The 20,322-nt window shown below is 35.2% G+C and overlaps 1 protein-coding gene across 2 annotated transcripts in view; it reads right to left on the bottom strand.

Annotated features, from left to right (window-relative positions):
- POLQ (DNA polymerase theta) overlaps positions 1-20,322 on the bottom strand; it is a 162,584-nt gene that overhangs the window by 74,963 nt on the left and 67,299 nt on the right. For both annotated transcript variants that reach the window (XM_044252248.1, XM_044252249.1), the window contains 3 exons: positions 13,876-14,069; positions 12,449-12,573; positions 10,925-11,168 (listed from right to left, as the gene is read on the bottom strand). In XM_044252248.1, the coding sequence (XP_044108183.1) occupies positions 10,925-11,168; positions 12,449-12,573; positions 13,876-14,069 (563 nt within the window). The remainder of the gene's footprint in view (positions 1-10,924; positions 11,169-12,448; positions 12,574-13,875; positions 14,070-20,322) is intronic.

Genomic DNA, 20,322 nt, shown 5'->3' with positions numbered 1-20,322 from the left:
ATAGATCAATAGTAATTTTACACATTTTTTCCTAATATGACTCTATATGAAAAAGACTTTAATTATAACTGATAGTATTTTATAACAGGGAGCTGCAGAAACTATAACATTTTCATAGAACATTTTGTTGATACTGATAAATTTAAAGATTCTTTCAAATTTATGTAGTGCTCATTAGAACTCAAATTTAGTAATAGAGAGTTGACATGAGTTGGTGGATATAATTATAACATGGATATAATTTTGAAACTGGTACAGTTTGCTTTAAAGCTAAATTATTCTAAAAAACTAGGTTTTATAAAAACAAACTTTAAAGACAAATTATTTTTATGCTCTATTCGATTTTTGGTCAAACTTTAGGTTATTTGGAAATATTTGACTCTGTGAATCTACTTTCTCAACCATATGTTACATTAAATCTAAATACATATCCTTTTTTCTAATCTAAGGTAGAGCTTCTGAATCGATAGGTATTGCAAGTTTCAAATACATCCATTTCTTCTAAGTATAAAAAGGACTATAAAATATCTCATTGAATTTTTGTATTGATTACAAGTTGAAATGCCAATATTTTGGATTTATTGGCTTAAATAAAATATATCATTAACATTAAAAAAAGACCTAATAAAACAAAATCCTGGCTTTTTAAAGAATTTCAAAAGTAGATAAGCCACCAGCTAATCTCATTAAGAAAAATCATAAAGTAGAAATTCATAAAACAGAAAATTACAAAGAAGGAATAACTATTGAAAAAGAAAAAATACTTAAAATTCCTAAGAAACTAACTTACAAATAAGTCTCTATTAAAATATATTTGAAAATCCAGATGCAACGATAATTTCCAAGGGAAATACAGGTTACTAAAATTGACCCTAGAGATAGAAAGCTTAGAGAGATTAACTTCTGAAAAAATGAAACAGACAAAATGATCGAAAACTAACCATCCAAGATAGTTTCATACAGAAAACATATCAAACCTTGTACTGGTCTCAAGACTCTATAAATTACTGCAAAGCACTAAAAACATTAAAAAAAATAATTCTTTTCTATGAAGAAAGTCTGATACCAAAACGTGAATAAAGATAGTGCAAAAATGCAAGTTGGTGCAGCCTCTTTGGAGAACAGTGTGGAGATTCCTCAAGAAATTAAAAATAGAGCTTCCCTACGACCCTGCAATTGCACTACTGGGTATTTACCCCAAAGACACAGATGTTGTGAAAAGAAGGGCCATCTGTACCCCAATGTTTATAGCAGCAATGGCCACGGTCGCCAAACTATGGAAAGAACCAAGATGCCCTTCAACGGATGAATGGATAAGGAAGATGTGGTCCATATACACTATGGAGTATTATGCCTCCATCAGAAAGGATGAATACCCAACTTTTGTAGCAACATGGACGGGACTGGAAGAGATTATGCTGAGTGAAATAAGTCAAGCAGAGAGAGTCAATCATCATATGGTTTCACTTATTTGTGGAGCATAACAAATAGCATGGAGGACAAGGGGCGTTAGAGAGGAGTAGGGAATTTGGGAAAATTGGAAGGGGAGGTGAACCATGAGAGACTATGGACTCTGAAAAACAATCTGAGGGGTTTGAAGTGGCGGAGGGGTGGGAGGTTGGGGTACCAGGTGGTGGGTATTATAGAGGGCACAGCTTGCATGGAGCACTGGGTGTGGTGAAAAAATAATGAATACTGTTTTTCTGAAAATAAATAAATTGGGGAAAAAAAAAAACAATCTGAGGGGTTTGAAGTGGCGGGGGGGGTTGGGGTACCAGGTGGTGGGTATTATAGAGGGCACGGCTTGCATGGAGCACTGGGTGTGGTGAAAAAATAATGAATACTGTTTTTCTGAAAATAAATAAATTGGGAAAAAAAAAAAACAATCTGAGGGGTTTGAAGTGGCGGGGGGGGTTGGGGTACCAGGTGGTGGGTATTATAGAGGGCACGGCTTGCATGGAGCACTGGGTGTGGTGAAAAAATAATGAATACTGTTTTTCTAAAAATAAATAAATTGGAAAAAAAAAGATAGTGCAAAAAAAACACACAATGCAAGAAAAATATAGACCAATATTATTTATAAATAACAATGCAAAAGTAACTATTTTAAACATTAGCAAACAGAAACCAATATCATGTAATAAAATAAGATGACCAAATTAAATTTATTTTGGAACATATGATTGATTCAGTGTTAGGAAATCTATTAATATAATGTACTGTGCTAATAGGTGAAACAGGAGAAAAACCCTATCAATATCTCCATAGATACTAAAAAATCCTTTGACAAAATTCAATACCCAATCATGACAGAAGTACTCAAGGAAATTTCATTTAATAGACATTTTCTTAAAATGATAATACATACATATAAACCTAAATATATACACACACATCATAGTCCTGAAGACAATACTCTCCTAAAGTAACACCAGAGGCATTTCCTCTAAGATCCCAAACAAAGCAAAAATGCCCACTATTACCACCATCCCTAATACTACTACATATTAGAGGTATTAGCTAATGCAATTAAGAGAAAACAATTAAAAGCATGTGATTTTTTTATGTTTCAGTTTATTTTTCTTAATTTTTAAATTTTTTTAATTAACACATAATGTATTATTAGCCCCAGAGCTACAGGTCTGTGAATTGCCAGGTTTACACATTTCACAACACTCACCATAGTACATATCTTCCCCAATGTCCATAACCCACCCCACCCCCGGCAACTCACAGTTTGTTTTGTGAGATTAAGAGTCTCTTATGGTTTGTCTCCCCCAAGCACGTGAATTCTTAAGGAAGAAGTAAAATAGCTATTTGCCATGATACAATAATACACCTGGAATATTCTAGAGAATCAATGATAAAAATAATTCAAACAATAAAAGAATTCTAAAAATAGGATAAAAAATATACAAAAAGTCTTCACATACTCAGATAATAACTATGTAGAAGACATCATAGAAGAAAGCCACCAATTAAAATAACACTAAAGATTTAGTAACAACCTTAACAAGAAATGTATAAAACCTGTGTGAGCAAAACCTAAAACTTCTAAAAACTTTCTTGAGGAAATGTTTGAAAACTTGAAAATCACAAAACTAGATCAAAATCAAAGATGTTACCTATCCTTGGATAGGTTGACAAAACAATATAAAGATGTTGATTCTAAGTTTCATTTCAATCCAATTCCAATAAAATATCAACAAACAAATATCTTCTTCCATTCCATGGGTTGCCTCTTTGTTTTTTTGACTGTTTCCTTTGCTGTGCAGAAGCTTTTGATTTTGATGAAGTCCCAAAAGTTTATTTTCGCTTTTGTTTCCTTTGCCTTTGGAGACATATCTTGAAAGAAGTTGCTGTGGCTGATATTGAAGAGATTACTGCCTATGTTCTCCTCTAGCATTCTGATGGATTCCTGTCTCACGTTGAGGTCTTTTATCCATTTTGAGTTTATCTTTGTGTACGGTGTAAGAGAATGGTCGAGTTTCATTCTTCTCCATATAGCTGTCCAGTTTTCCCAGCACCATTTATTGAAGAGACTGTCTTTTTTCCACTGTATCTTTTTTCCTGTTTTGTCGAAGATTAATTGACCATAGAGTTGAGGGTCCATATCTGGGCTCTCTACTCTGTTCCACTGGTCTATGTGTCTGTTTTTATGCCAGTACCATGCTGTCTTGGTGACCACAGCTTTGTAATAAAGTTTGAAATCAGGTAAGGTGATGCCGCCAGCTTTATTTTTGTTTTTCAACATTTCCTTAGTGATTTGGGGTCTCTTCTGATTCCATACAAATTTTAGGATTATTTGCTCCAGCTCTTTGAAGAATGCCGATGGAATTTTGATCGGAATGGCATTAAAAGTATAGATTGCTCTAGGCAGTATAGACATTTTAACAATGTTTATTCTTCCAATCCAAGAGCATGGAATGGTCTTCCATCTATTTGTGTCTTCTTCAATTTCTTTCATGTGTGTTCTGTAGTTCCTCGAGTACAGATCCTTTACCTCTTTGGTTAGGTTTATTCCCAGGTATCTTATGGTTCTTGGTGCTATAGTAAATGGAATCGATTCTCTAATTTCCCTTTCTGTATTTTCATTGTTAGTGTATAAGAAAGCCACTGATTTCTGCACATTGACTTTGTATCCTGCCACGTTGCTGAATTGCTGTATGGGTTCTAGTAGTTTGGGGGTGGAGTCTTTTGGGTTTTCCATATAAAGAATCATGTCATCTGCGAAGAGAGAGAGTTTGACTTCTTCATTACCAATTTGGATACCTTTTACTTCCCTTTGTTGTCTGATTGCTGTTGCTAGGACTTCTAATACTATGTTGAACAAGAGTGGTGAAAGTGGGCATCCTTGTCTTGTTCCTGATCTCAACGGGAAGGCTGCAAGCTTTTTCCCATTGAGGATGATATTTGCTGTGGGTCTTTCATAGATAGATTTGATGAGGTTCAGGAATGTTCCCTCTATCCCTATACTTTGAAGAGTTTTAATCAGGAACGGATGCTGGATTTTGTCAAATGCTTTTTCTGCATCAATTGAGAGGACCATGTGGTTCTTCTCTCTTCTCATATTAATTTGTTGTATCACATTGATTGATTTGCGAATGTTGAACCATCCTGGTAGCCCAGGGATGAATCCCACCTGATCATGGTGGATAATCTTTTTAATGTGCTGTTGGATCCTGTTGGCTAGGATCTTGTTGAGAATCTTAGCATCCCTATTCATCAGTGATATTGGTCTAAAATTCTCCTTTTTGGTAGGGTCTTCGCCTGGTTTGGGGATCAGGGTAATGCTGGCTTCATAGAAAGAGTCTGAAGTTTTCCTTCTGCTTCAATTTTTTGAAACAGCTTCAGGAGAACAGGTGTTATTTCTTCTTGGAAGGTTTGGTAGAATTCCCCAGGGAATCCGTCAGGTCCTGGGCTCTTGTTTTTTGGGAGGTTTTTGATCACTGATTCAATCTCGTTACTAGATATCGGTCTATTCAGTTGTCGATTTCTTCCTGGTTCAATGTTGGTAGTTTATATTTTTCCAGGAATGCATCCATTTCATCTAGGTTGCTAAGCTTATTGGCATATAACTGTTGATAATAACTTCTGATATTTGTAAATGACAGTACAGACAAAAGGTTGATATCCAGGATCTATAATGAACTCCTCAAACTCAACACACATGAAACAGGCAAACACATCAAAAAATGGGCAGAAGATATGAACAGACACTTCTCCAATCAAGACATACAAATGGCTATCAGACACATGAAAAAATGTTCATCATCATTAGCCCTCAGGCAGACTCAAATTAAAACCACATTGAGATATCACCTTACACCAGTTAGAATGGCCAAAATTAACAGAACAGGAAACAACATGTGTTGGAGAGGATGTGGAGAAAGGGGAACCCTCTTACACTGTTGGTGAGAATGCAAGTTGGTGTAGCCTCTTTGGAGAACAGTGTGGAGATTCCTCAAGAAATTAAAAATAGAGCTTCCCTATGACCCTGCAATTGCACTCCTGGGTATTTACCCCAAAGACACAGATGTCGTGAAAAGAAGGGCCATCTGTACCCCAATGTTTATAGCAGCAATGGCCACGGTCGCCAAACTATGGAAAGAACCAAGATGCCCTTCAACGGATGAATGGATAAGGAAGATGTGGTCCATATACACTATGGAGTATTATGCCTCCATCAGAAAGGATGAATACCCAACTTTTGTAGCAACATGGACGGGACTGGAAGAGATTATGCTGAGTGAAATAAGTCAAGCAGAGAGAGTCAATCATCATATGGTTTCACTTATTTGTGGAGCATAACAAATAGCATGGAGGACAAGGGGTGTTAGAGAGGAGAAGGGAGTTGGGGTAAATTGGAAGGGAGGTGAATCACGAGAGACTATGGACTCTGAAAAACAATCTGAGGGGTTTGAAGTGGCGGAGGGGTGGGAGGTTGGGGTACCAGGTGGTGGGTATTATAGAGGGCACGGTTTGCATGGAGCACTAGGTGTGGTGAAAAAATAATGAATACTGTTTTTCTGAAAATAAATAAATTGGAAAAAAAAAAAAAAAACCAAGACCCATGGAGCACCTGGGTGGCTCAGTCAGTTAGGCATCTGACTCTTGATCTCAGTTTAGGTCTTGATTTTAGGGTTGTGAGTTCAAGTTCTGCACTGGACTTCACACTGGGTGTGAAGACTACTTAAAACAAGCACACAAACAACAACAACAAAATCCCAGTTGTAGGCTGCGTAAAAAAGACTCACTTCAGATCTATAAAAATACAGAGACCAAAAGTGAAAGCATGGAAAGACAGGCAATGCAAATAAAAACAGGAGGGGAAAAAAAAGCCAGGGTAGCAATACTCATACTAGACAAAATAGCTTCAAACAAAGACTATAAAAAGACACAAAGAAGGGCATTATATAATGATAAAAAGGTTAATCCAAAAAGAAGATATAACATTTGTAAATATCTATGCACCCAATATTAGAGCATCCAAATACATAAAGCAAATATTAACAGGCATATATAAGAGAAATTGACAGTAATACAATAACAGTACAGGTCTATAACACCCCATTTACATCAATGGATAGACCATGCAGACAGAAAAAGAAGGAAATAGTGACTTTGAATAACACATTAGACCAGATGTACTTAACAGATACATGTAGAGCCTCCCATACAGAACAAAAGAACACACATTCAGTTCAAATGCATGTGGAGCATTCTCCAGGACAGATCACACATTAGACCATAAAACAAGTCCCAGTAAATTTAAGATTAAAATCATATCAGCATCTCTTCTAACCATAACAGTATAAAACTAGAAATCAATCACAAGAAAAAAAAACTGAAAAAAAAAAAACACGTGGAGACTAAACAGCATACTACTAAACACTCAATGGGCCACTGAAGAAATCAAAGGAAATCAAAAGATACATGAAGACAAATGAAAATAAAAAGACAACAATCCAGAACCTCTGGAACAAAATGAAAACAATTCTAAGAGAGAAATTCATAGCGATACAGGCTGACCTCCAGAAACAAGAAATATCTCAAATAAACAATCTAAATGTACACCTGAAAGAATTAGAAAAAGGAGAGCAAATAAGGTAAATGTTAGTAGAAGGAAGGAAATTAAGATCAGAATGGAAATAAATGAAATAGAGACTTAAAAAACACTAATAAAGATAAAAGGGCTGGTTCTTCGAAAAGACAAAACTGATAAACCTTTAGCCAGACTCATCAAGGAAAAAGAGGACACAAATAAGATCAGATATGAAAGAGGGAAATTAATAACCAACACGGAAGTACAAAGAATTATAAAAGAATATTACAAAAAATTATTTGTCAACAAATCGGACAAACTAGAAGAAATGGATAAATTCTTAGAAACGCACAATCTTCCCAAACTGAATCAGAAAGAAGCACAGCAGCTGAATATATCAATTACTAGTAATGAAATTGAATTGGAATCAAACTCGAGCAAACAGAAGTCCCCGACCAAATGACTTCACAGATGAGTTCTACCAAACATTTAAAAAAGAGTTAATACCTATTCTCCTCAAACTATTCCAGAAAATAGAAGTGAAAGGAAAACTTCCAAATACATTCTACAAAGCCAGCATTACCCTGATACCAAAACTAATGACGTTAAAAAAAAAAAAAAGAAAGAAAGAAAGAAAGAAACTTACAGGCCAATGTTCCTGATAAATATAGATGCAAAAATCCTCAACAAAATATTAACAAACACCATTCAACAATACATTAAAAGGATCATCGACCATGACTGAATGGGATTTACTCTGGGGAAGCAAGGTTAATTCAATATTCACAAATCAATCAACATGATATGCCAAATCAACAAAGGACAAATATGATTATCTCAATAGACACAAAAGAACCATTTGATAAAATTCAGCATGAGTTCATGATAAAAACTCTTAACAAAGTAAGTTTAAAGAGAACATACCTCAACATAATATAGGCCACATGTGAAAAATCCACAGCTAACATATTCAATGGTGAAAAACTGAGAGATTTTCAGCTGAGATCAGGAAAAAGACAGGAGTGTCTGCTCTCCCTACTTTTATTCAGTACAGTGCCAGAAAGCCTAGCCAGAGCAATGAGACCAAAAAAGGAATACAAGACATCTAAACTCTCAAGGAAGAAGTAAAACTATCACCATTTGTAGGTGATATGCTACTATACATAGAAAACCCTAAAGATCCACCAAAAAGTTATTAGAATAAATTCAGTAAAGTTAAATACAAAATTAAGACCAAAAAAGTTGCATTTTTATACTAATAACAATGTAGTAGAAACAGAAATAAGGAAAACAATACCATTTATAATTGTACCAAAAAACTTGTACGCAAAAACTATAAAACACAGATCAAAGAAATTGAAGACAGCAAAAACAAATGGAAAGATATTACCATGATCATGGATTGGAAAAATTAATATTGATTAAAATGTCCATACTACCCAAACACTCTATAGATTCAATGCAATCCCTATCAAAATAACAATAGCAATTATCATATGGTTTCACTTATTTGTGGAGCATAACAAATAGCATGGAGGACAAGGGGTGTTAGAGAGGAGTAGGGAATTTGGGTAAATTGGAAGGGGAGGTGAACCATGAGAGACTATGGACTCTGAAAAACAATCTGAGGGGTTTGAAGTGGCGGGGGGGTGGGAGGTTGGGGTACCAGGTGGTGGGTATTATAGAGGGCATGGCTTGCATGGAGCACTGGGTGTGGTGAAAAAATAATGAATAATGTTTTTCTGAAAATAAATAAATTGAAAAAAAAATATCAATAGCATTTTTCACAAAACTAGAGTAAATACTACTAAAATTTGAAGGAAACCACAAAGCACCCTAAATACCCAAAGCAATCTTGAGAAAGAACAAAGCTGGAAGTATCACAATCCTAGATTTCAAGATAAACTACAAAGCTGTAGTAATGAAAATAGTATGGTACTGACACAAAAACAGACATATAAATCAACGAAACAGAATACAGAGCCCAAAATAAACCCATGCTCATATAGTCAATTAATCTATGACAAAAGAGGTAAGAATATGCAATGGGAAATGACAGTCTCATGAATAAATGATGCAGGGGAAATTAGACACCTCCGTGCAAAAGAATGAATCACTTCTTACACCATATAAAAATAAATTCAAAATGGATTAAAGACCCAAAACCATAAAACTTCTAGAAGAAAATGTAGGTAGTAATTTCTTTAACATTGGCCTTAGCAACATTTTTTTACATATGTCGCCTCTCACAAGAGAAACAAAAACAAAAATAAACTTTTGGGACTATACCAAAATAAAAAGCTTTTACGCAGTGAGTGAAAGACTCAACAAAATGGAAAGGTAACCTATTGAATGGGTGAAGACGTCCACAAATGATATATCCAATAATGGGTTAACAGTATAAAGAATTTATATGACTCAACACCAAAAAAACAAATAATCTTTTTAAAAATGGACAGAGAGGGGACGCCTGGATGGCTCAGTGGGTTAAAGCCTCTACCTTCAGCTCAGGTCATGATCTCAGAGTCCTGGGATCGAGCCCCGCAAGGGGCTCCCTGCTCAGTGGGAGCCTGCTTCCCCACCTGTCTCTCTGACTGCCTCTCTGTCTACTTGTGATCTCTCTCTGTCAAAGTAAATAAATTAAAAATATTTTTTAAAATAAATAAATAAATAATAAAAATTAAAATGGACAGAGGACCTAAATAGACATTTTTTCCAAAGAAGACATATAGAGAGCAAATAGACACAGGAAAAGTTACTTGACATCACTAATCGAGGAAATCAAACCAAAACCACAATGAGATATCACTTTACACATTTCAGAACATCTAGAATCAAAAAGACAAGAAATAAACAAATGTTGGTGAAGATGTGGAGAAAAAGGAACCCCTGTGCACTGTTGGTGGGAATGTAAATTGGACCAGCCACTATGGAAAACAGCATGGTTTTCTTTTCTTAATTAAAATAAAAATACCATACAATCCAGTAATCCCACTACTGGATATTGACCTAAAGAAAACAAAAACACTAATTTGAAAAAATGTATGCACCTCAATGTTTATTGCAGCATTATTTGCAACAGCCAAGATACAGGAAAAACCCAAGTGTCCATATATAATATATATATGTATATATATATATATATATATATATATATGGTATATATACCATACATAGATGTATGATGGATAACAAACATATAAAGATCCATCGATCAATCTGTCTATGATATCTATCAATGATTCCTATGATGATGAAATATTACTCCACCATAAAAAATATGAGATCTTGCCATTTTGGACAACATGGATAAACCTAGAGAGTATTATGAAGTGAAGTAAGTCAGACTGAGAAAGACAAATACCATAGGATTTCGCTTAGATGTAGAATCTAAAAAACAAAACAAACTAAAAGCAAAATAGGCCCATAAATACATAGAACACACTGCTGGTTGCCAGAGGGGTGGGGTGGGACAATAGATAAAATGAGTGAAGGGGAGTGAGAGAGGCTTTCAGTTATTGAATGATTAAGTCACAGGGACAAAATGTACAGTATGGGGAATATTGTCAATGGTATTCAATAGCATTTTTGGGTGAAAGATAGTAGCTACACTTGTGCTGAGTGGAGCAGTGGAGCATAATCACTATACTGTATAGCTGTAACTAATAAAATATTGTGGGTCACCTATACTTCAATTTTAAAAATATACATACACACAAAAAATGACAGTAATTTGAAGGGAGAAAAAGCAGTTTCATTTTCTTCCACTGACACCATGTACGTCATGATACTATCTAACAAAAAATATTTTAGCACATTTTCTATCTATTATTTACAAAATGATCTTTCATTTAATAACTACTCGGGGGAATTTCTTACCTCTTAAAGGGAACAGCATTTTTCAGAACAGTCTCCACCTCTGCAATATTTGCTCTGGCAAGATCTGCCACAGTAAGAAAACCAGAAGCATAGAGGAACCTGGCTCTCTGTGCATTAAGTAAGGACACCCGGACCAGGTCACATAACTCCCTCTGGATGCCAAATGTAAGACGCTTCTGAAATTGAGAAAGTAGTAGTTCCATGTTGTGCCAGCCTAGGCGCTTGGAAAATACTGTAATCATACCTAGAATAATCATAGAATATTTATTGAATTAAAATTCTTTATAGATAATTCTCTATTTATTTAGATTTACTTTTGTTTTGTTGTGTTGTTTGTTTACGTGCAGAATTGTAAAGTTTAAGAGTCAAAAAGTGTAAGTAACAGGATAGTAGACACATGTTAAAAACCTAACTAACTGGTCAAAAGATGAGCTAAACACATTAAATGTCATCTCATTTATTCTTAATCATGAACTTTATATTTGAAACAACTGAGGTAGAGCATGTTAACACAAAACAAACAAAAAGCCCCCACTTCTCATTCCTCTCATTCTTTCTTCCTTACTTTCTTTTTAAGGAAGAGAGAAGTCTTAAAAATAGATGAGGGACGCTTTTCAACTACAGAAAAATAGAGCTGATTTAAATATTCAAGTGCTGAGAGGAGTACAAAAAGTGAAGCTCCCATTGATATTTTCATCAAGGAAAGGCTGTCCAGCTCAATAGCTATTCCCCATGAAATACAGAAGCCAGAAAAGCCAATGCCAAGTCATTAAGAAAATCACTTCCCTATGAAAACATTAGCCCCACAGGCAATTTGAGATCTTTCATGCCAATGAGTTGAAGAATCTCTCCCTTTTTATGACCTTCTCCTCCCACCTTTCCCTCAGTATGCTCACATATGTACACACTTTCACAATGAAACCTTTTATACATATACACCACATACTTTTCCAGCAGCCCACGGTTTCCTTCCTAAAGGCCTGTAAGGATTTCTTGGCAAAATCAGACCCAGAACTTCCCTGTTTGCCTTGCTTAGAGATAGGAGTTTAGATTTATTAAGGAGAGACCAGTCCTTTCTTAGAGAAGAGATATTTAGAACAGTCCAAGAGAAATCCAGAAATCCCTCTCCATTTGCCATCCTCCTAGTCAATAACAAGTATTAACCAGTAACTTGGTGACAAAAGGGAAACTGTTGACAACTTTGTGTCTATTTCTTCTTGTAACAGGGAAAACGGAAAAAAAAAAAAAAAAAAAAACCAGAAAGGAGGATGGTCAGCAGTTGCTAAGCAACAGAAGGGGACAAAGGTCCAACGACTCCACTAGCTGCCAATCCTCTGGAGCAGGATAACTAAACCCAGGGATGCCACATAGTTTTAGGCATTATGATGACAATTACAGCTTCCCATGATCCCCTCACTTTTAGAGAAGCCTAAAATAAAATGGAATTTGAAAAAAAAAAGTAATCTTAATTTGACCTCAAACCACAGAGTCTCAAATAAATGTGGAAACCCTTGTTTAACTGACCTGCATAAACAGCAGCTGACTGTTGTAAAGATTGAATCTGTCCACGACTGCATCCGTATTTCTGGTTAATTTCCTTTAAGGGAACTTCACTGATTAAATCTAATAGCACAAGACTGGTAAAAAACCTGCAAAGTGAATCACCATAAGTATGGTAAGAGAGGTCTACAATGAAGATACAACATATGCTAAGAAACAAGAAAGAAGCAAAAAGGCAAGAGAGGATTTATACACTCTGAGAAGATTCCTAATAGGATATAGGATTAGTGGACAAAGACTGAGCTCAACGTTTATCGAATAAATTCTGACATACATTAGTACTATAGCATAGCAAGGAACTAATATTTACATAATAAAAAGATCTCCATATTTTAATACTGCTAACTGATTTCAAGAAATAAGACTTGGTTCAAGAAATAGAATGGCACAAAAAATTTAAAAGAATATTTGATATGACCACCTATTCATATATCAAAAAAATGACAGAATTTGAAAATAAAAACCAGTAATGACTTGAATGACAATAGTACCACAAATAATCCAAGTATATAAATCCTTACAAAATTTACACTTATGCAGTAAATAATTTACTAGAGACTACCATTAAGAAAAATAATTTTATTATATTTCAAAGAAGGTAAATGATTCAATTTCCCCATCTTAATCTTTTAATTCACTCTTTCGTGGTAACAATCAATCATTTATGATACAGAGCATATCCTCAAATGAAACTGCTCTAAGTTGTCAGTTCTAATTCACATCTTTAAGTAAATAAAATAAATGTTCTACTTTATTTTTTTAAGATTTTGTTTCTATTTATTTTGACAGAGTGAGAGAGAGAAAGAGAGCACAAGCAGGGGAAGCAGCAGGCACAGAGAGAGAGAGAAGCAGGCTACCCACTGAGCAGAGTCAGATGTGGGGCATGATCCCAGAATTCTGGGACAATGACCTAAGCTGAAGACAGACACCTAAGTGACTGAGACACCCAGGAGTCCCTTAAAGATTTTACTTTAAAAGGTCATCTATAATGGATTCTAAACAAATGTTAAAGGAGAATCCAAAATATTGATAAATTCAGTGAACACAAGAAAATGACAATTTATTCATCCAAAACTTTGATCTTATTTCCTTTTTTTAAAATATTTTATTTATTTGAGAGACAGTGCATGAGAGAGAGCACAAACCGGGGGAGAGGAAGGGGAAGAAGGGGAATCAGACTCCCCACTGAGCAGAAAGCCTGATATGGGGCTCCATCCCGGGACCCTGGGATCATGACCTGAGCCAAAGGCAGAAACTTACTGACTGAGCCACCCAGGCACCCCTAAAACTTTTATTTTAATAATAATGAAAGTGACTATAATAAACTCAACAACTACTATATATCTAAAACTGTATTAAATACTGGACAGTCAAGGCTTCTTGGTATTTACCTTTTATGGATGGCCATCTGGCGATGCTGTCTCTCAGTTCTGGCTACAACTTTTCCTTTCACACAGCGAGCCAAGAACCCTTCTTCAATTCCCACCAGCTCTGCCACCCGTTTCATAGAAGTTGGCAATTTCTCCCATAAACAGAAAAACCGATACCAATCAATAGTAGTCCAATCCTCAAACATAGGCGTAACCTAAAGGGAAGAAGCATGATTCATTAGCTAAATTATTGCATTACAAAAGAAATAAAACTATAAATATAAACTTTATATTAAAAACAAAGGCCTTAGCATTTGGAGAAATTTTTAAATGTGACAACATCTGCTTATACGGAAATTTCATTTATCCACAAACAATTCATAACCAAAAGAAAATAGACTACTGGGGCACCTGGGTGGCTCAGTGGGTTAAAACCCAAAGAACAAATAATCCAATCAAGAAATGGGCAGAAGACATGAACAGACATTTCTGCAAAGAAGACATCCAGATGGCCAACAGACACATGAAAAACTGCTCCGTATTACTCGGCATCAGGGAAATACAAATCAAAACCACAATGAGATACCACCTCACACCAGTCAGAATGGCTAAAATTAACAAATCAGGTAATGACAGATGCTGGCCAGGATTCGGAGAAAGGGGAACCCTCCTACACTGTTGATGAGTTACTTTTTAATAAATAAATGGTTACTACAAGATCCATGAAATTATCTTACCTCCAACACTACTTCACGTTAGTCAAGTCATTTACCCCTAAGTTTCATCATATATAAAACACGGAAATTGGACCAGGTCCCATTTAGCCTTAGCATTCTAAGTATAAGGCAAATGTTGACAAAGGTAAGGTTCCTGCTACAGTGAACTGGATTATTTTAGCTAATACTAACTCCTGCAGAGGATACACAAAAAGATTTTGTTCATTAATTGTCCTTAAATATGTATCATTCATAACCTCAAAGGCATAATTACTAATTTATGATGCCAATTTAGTGATACTAATTTTGAAAGTGTCTCTTCTTTATTTTAATATTTAGATTATTAATTAATGTTAAGATTATCAAGTGGTTGTTTTACAGCTAGAACATATAATTGTGCTAAAATTTAGTATTTTAACTGTCTGAAAGACTTAATGGAAATCACAGAGCCTCTTTTTCCATTGTGTTTTTAGAGAGAAACAACACAAATAATATTCCCCGAGGAATGCTAGGTTTCTCATATATCCCTGATACTTATTGATTAAGAAGTTCATAGTATACTTGGTAAGAAAGAGAATGGCAGAAGGAAAAAAATCAATGATGCAATCAAAAGACAGCACTCTTCTAAGAAATGCTATGTTATTTTCAAACATGTCACCAGTCTGTACAAGTTATTGTCAGGAACTGGTCTATCTCTATAACAAGTGGCAACATTAAAAGAACATGTTACTGTTCAAACTGGGAGATTAACAAGGTAAGAGAATTCAAGGTGGCAGGTATATGAAGGGCAAACTTCTATCAAAAGTAAACAAAATGTTGCAGAACGGGCTCTGATCCACTGGAATGTGTATTTACTTGTAAATCCACAGAATGGTAGATTAATTACTCAGTTTTTACCCACATTTTTCAGCCCAAAATATTTCTGGTGTTAATATTAGAATGAACTAAAAAATTCTGAGAGAATAAAATATTGAGAGTTGAAAATATCTTTGTGGCAAATACCTAGGTAAGTAAAGTGCCTCACCCAAGGTCATATAGGCAAGGAAGTGAAAAAAACAAGAATAGAATCTGTTACAACTAATGGGCACTGCTCAGTAGGTTTGACCTCTAAGTGGTCAGTAGGCAATAGACAAATAGACAAAAGAAAGACACATTTAGTACTGAAGATACTTTGTATTATTATATAAAGGCAGGCAAAGTCATATAATAAACCCTATCCAAAGGAGTAGCACACAAAAATGTTTATACATATAAAAAGCTATAAAAGGGTATGTTTATACATATAAACACATATGCATAGATATACCTTTATATATAAAATATTTTATTTATGTACCTATACCATTATATACACACACCAGTTTATATGTATATACCAATATATAAACACCCATATGTGTATCTCTATATAAATATATCTATATGTGTGTATGTGTACATATATATAAAGGTATATATAAAACACATCTCATAAAAGGCACAATAGGGTTGGGCGCCTGGGTGGCTCAGTGGGTTAAAGTCTCTGCCTTCGGCTCAGGTCATGATCCCAGGGTCCTGGGATAAAGCCCCACATCGGGCTCTCTGCTCCGCAGGGAGCCTGCTTCCTCCTCTCTCTCTCTGCCTCCCTCTCTGCCTACTTGTGATCTCTGTCAAATAAATAAATAAAATCTTAAAAAAAAAAAAAAGCACAATAGGGTCAATTGCCAAGACAGGCAAAAGAAGTAAGCTTCTGATATCTCTTTTCAGACATCTAAGGATCTTGTCATACAAGATTGACATTGTTATAGCACTGTTTACTTAGGGCTGGAAAATGTTCCCAGATGCATCCAAGTAGTTCTCGCTTCTCTAGGTCAAAGATATCACTGAGATCCTTACATGGTTTCCACAGTCCTAGAAGACATAATAATAGGCAACTCCCAAATTACATAAATTCTGTATAGCCAAGAGTGGGGTGATAAAGAATTCTAGCTCTAAATAATTATTAAATGCACATCTAAATTAAATGCACAATTATTAAATGCACAAAAGGAGACTAAAAGTGTTCTAAAACAAACAAACAAAAGTATAGGAAATCATGCTAATGATTTAAAAAAATCATTGGGACATCATCAAGATGTAAAAGTATATTAGGGGGAATGGAGAGGAATGAAAAGCACACCAAAGTAGGCTTGGAATGTCTGCTGACCCAGACTTCTGTGTCTTATGCCAATTGCCTATTAGAACTCTTCCCAATTCTTTTTGAATATTCCCTGCTGAGCAGAATTCATTTTATCACTCTTAACCTTGTGCTCTTTATGCTTTATCTTGCTGTCCTTTTCCTTTTGTCCATTGAAGATTAATATTAATCAAGGCTAAATTGTTCTGCTATTTAAAACTTTAAAAATACAAATAATTCAGTGGAAAACAGGTAAGTAATTAAAAAGATTTTTTTGAATTGCCAGGATAATTGCCTCAATAATCTCCATTAAGATACATAGGCTTCACCTTAGTAAAACTGTATCTTATTATTAAATCATTTACTATAAGCCACAGTACAGTGGTCCACCTAAACCTTCCAGCTTTCTTGCCAAGTGACAACACCGTAATTCAAACTAGCTCAAGCAAAATGAGGTAAAAGAGTGGCTCAAGTGGCTAAGCAATCAGAGGTACATCTAGCTATAGGTATAGCTGGATCCAGAGGATACAAAAGATAAACAGAACACTCTCTTTCCATTTCCATTTTTCTGATACCATAATGTTCTCAGGGAAGCTCTCCCGTACTGTGGCAAATATGAACAACAGAAACTTCCCACTTACAACCTTTTAGCTTAGCAACCCTAGTGGAGAGAAACCACATCTTCCTAGAAGTTCCACCAAAATGTGCCAAGACTGATGTTCCCTCATCATGACCTGGTTTGGATCATATATTCATCCTTACCATGGCAAATCAGTTTTTTCCTTAGTCCAATCTGAGTTTTTATGCTCTTTAGAGTCACAAGGCAGACTCAGGCCCTTCCAAACTATACAGACTGACACCCAAACTATACAGACTGATTGGAAGGGAGGAGTTGTTGTCTCCTGAAAACAAAGAAACAAACAAAAAAACTGGTTCTCTTACCTAAAGAGAAAATAGATGCTGGTCACAGAGGCAAGAAATAGAAATGTCCATTACAGGATATATACTCAAGGAAAAACATAAGTACCTCATGAAAACACATATGATACGATGGCATATTCCCAAAGATAGTATTTAAAGATACATACTTTGCCTTATGGATGATCATTACTCTAACTTTTAGTACCTTACAAATAAAGATCATCTTCTGAAAGACTATGAATTTGATATGCCAATTGGAAAATTATAAAATGTTACTGACTTTTCATCCCAGGAACTAGAAAATCAGAACAATTTCAATTATTACTTCATAGGACTGTATAAATTTTTCTTCTTTAAAGATTTATTTATTTTAGAGAGAAAAAGAGAGGATAGGAAGTAGGGATAGAGAAGGAGAGAGAACCTCAAGCAGACTCCCTGCTGAGGCCGGAGCCCAATGTAGAGCTCCATCTCAGAACACCAAGATCTTGACCTGAGCCGAAATCAAGAGCCAGTCACTCCCCTGACTGAGCCATCCAGGTGCCCTAGGACTATCTAACTTTTTTTTTTTTTATTAAACAATTCTTCATAGTTAATCATTTATGCAATCAGCCATTTTAAAAAATGAACTGGCTTATATGGTTTCAGTGTTACATTTAAATGACATCTATAGTTTTTTTTTTCTTTTCCATTTATTTATTTTCAGAAAAACAGTATTCATTATTTTTTCACCACACCCAGTGCTCCATGCAAGCCGTGCCCTCTATAATACCCACCACCTGGTACCCCAACCTCCACCCTGCCCTGCCACTTCAAACCCCTCAGATTGTTTTTCAGAGTCCATAGTCTCTCATAGTTCACCTCCCCTTCCAATTTACCCAAATTCCCTACTCCTCTCTAACACCCCTTGTCCTCCATGCTATTTGTTATGCTCCACAAATAAGTGAAACCATATGATAATTGACTCTCTCTGCTTGACTTATTTCACTCAGCATAAGTTTTTTTTTATAACTATTTACAGAGATCTTGAACTTCTTGTAAAATCTGCTACCATAGTAATCTCAGCAAATAATTAGCTTCTCAGGGAAAAATCCAACTCTTCATAACTTCCAATTGAAACAGAAAATAGCCTTTTGCTCTCTTCCTAAATTATGATACATTTAGTATTTATACATTGCTGCCTACTAGATCTGTAAGGAAAACTAAAAGTTTTTTCTGACAAATGTTTCCAGACATTGTATCCACCTCTTCAAAATATTTAAAGATGAAAATAAATTTAATTTTAAATAATCTATTAACAGGTTTAGGAAAATTAATATACCACAGAGTTTATAGCCTTGTAAATTATTTTAAAAATGAAAAGCCAGCTCCATTCTTACCTCTCCATTTTACAATCCCTGTGGCTAGAAACAAATTTATATGCAATGAACATTGTTTTGTTTTACTTGGGGCAAGTGACTATTTTCAAGCTAAAGTATTAAATGTATCTCTCAATAGTTCATAAATAATAATATGAAGTAAATACTGGATGATAATGCAAATATATTTTATCATTTATTTACATTGTGTTTTATCATAAAAGGTTTTTAAAGCAACTTAAAAGATCCAAAAATAGAACAAAATAAACAAGGAAGAAGCAAAAGAAAAATAGGTGTACAGAAGCAAACTGAAACCAAGAATAAAGTTTGTACTCAATACACGTACCATGAAGTTCACTTATAAACTGGATGTTAATCTACATACTTTACTTTCAAAATCACTAAAAAGAAAAATTCTAAATTATCCTGATACAAAATAAAAATATTGTTCATTAGTTGTACATGAATGCAAACATTAAAACCTGGCAAACTAAGTACATATTATACTATACATAAAGAAGTATATATTAGGGGGTAGATAGATAGAGACAGATAAGAAAGAAAGAGAAAAAGAGGTATACCTGGGTGGCTCAGTTGCTTAAGTATCTGCCTTGGCTCAGATCATGGTTCTGGGTTCCTGGGATTGAAACTTTCATTGGGCTCCCTGCTCAGCTGGAAGCCTGCTTCTCCCTCACCCTCTGCCCCTCACCTACCTGCTTGTGCTCTCTCTCTTGTTCTCTCTCAAATAAATAAATTAATAAATCCTTTTATTGTTTTATTATTTTTTAAAAGATTTTAATTATTTGACAGAGAGAGCATAAGCAGATAGAGTATCAGGCAGAGGGAGAGGGAGCAGCAGGCTCCCCGCTGAGCAAGGAGCCAGATGCGGGGCTCAATCCCAGAACCCAGGATCATGACCTGAGCCAATGGCAGTTGCCCAACCAATTGAGTCACCCAGTGCCCTAATAAATCTTTTTAAAAAGAAAGAAGGGAAGGAAGGAAGAAAGGATGGACATATGCTAATATTCATATCTTACTTTTTTTTTCAAGATTTTTATTTATTTATTTTTTTTTTGAGAGAAAGAGAGAGCAAGTGGGGAGAAGGGAGAGGGAGAAGCAGATTCCCCACAGATCAGGGAGCCCAATGCAGGGCTTGATCGCAGAACTCTGGGACCATGACCTGCACCAAAGGCAGATGCTTACCTGACTAAGTCACCCAGGCACCACTTCCTATCTTATTTTGACTATATGTAGGTAAAAATATTGTAAGGCTCTCCTCCAAAATATTTTTTATGACTCTCAGTACTATGGCTAGAAAGAA

This window comes from Neovison vison, chromosome 6 (assembly GCF_020171115.1).
Source record: "Neovison vison isolate M4711 chromosome 6, ASM_NN_V1, whole genome shotgun sequence".
Lineage (NCBI taxonomy): Eukaryota > Metazoa > Chordata > Mammalia > Carnivora > Mustelidae > Neogale > Neogale vison.
This window is presented reverse-complemented; position numbering and strand designations above follow the sequence as displayed.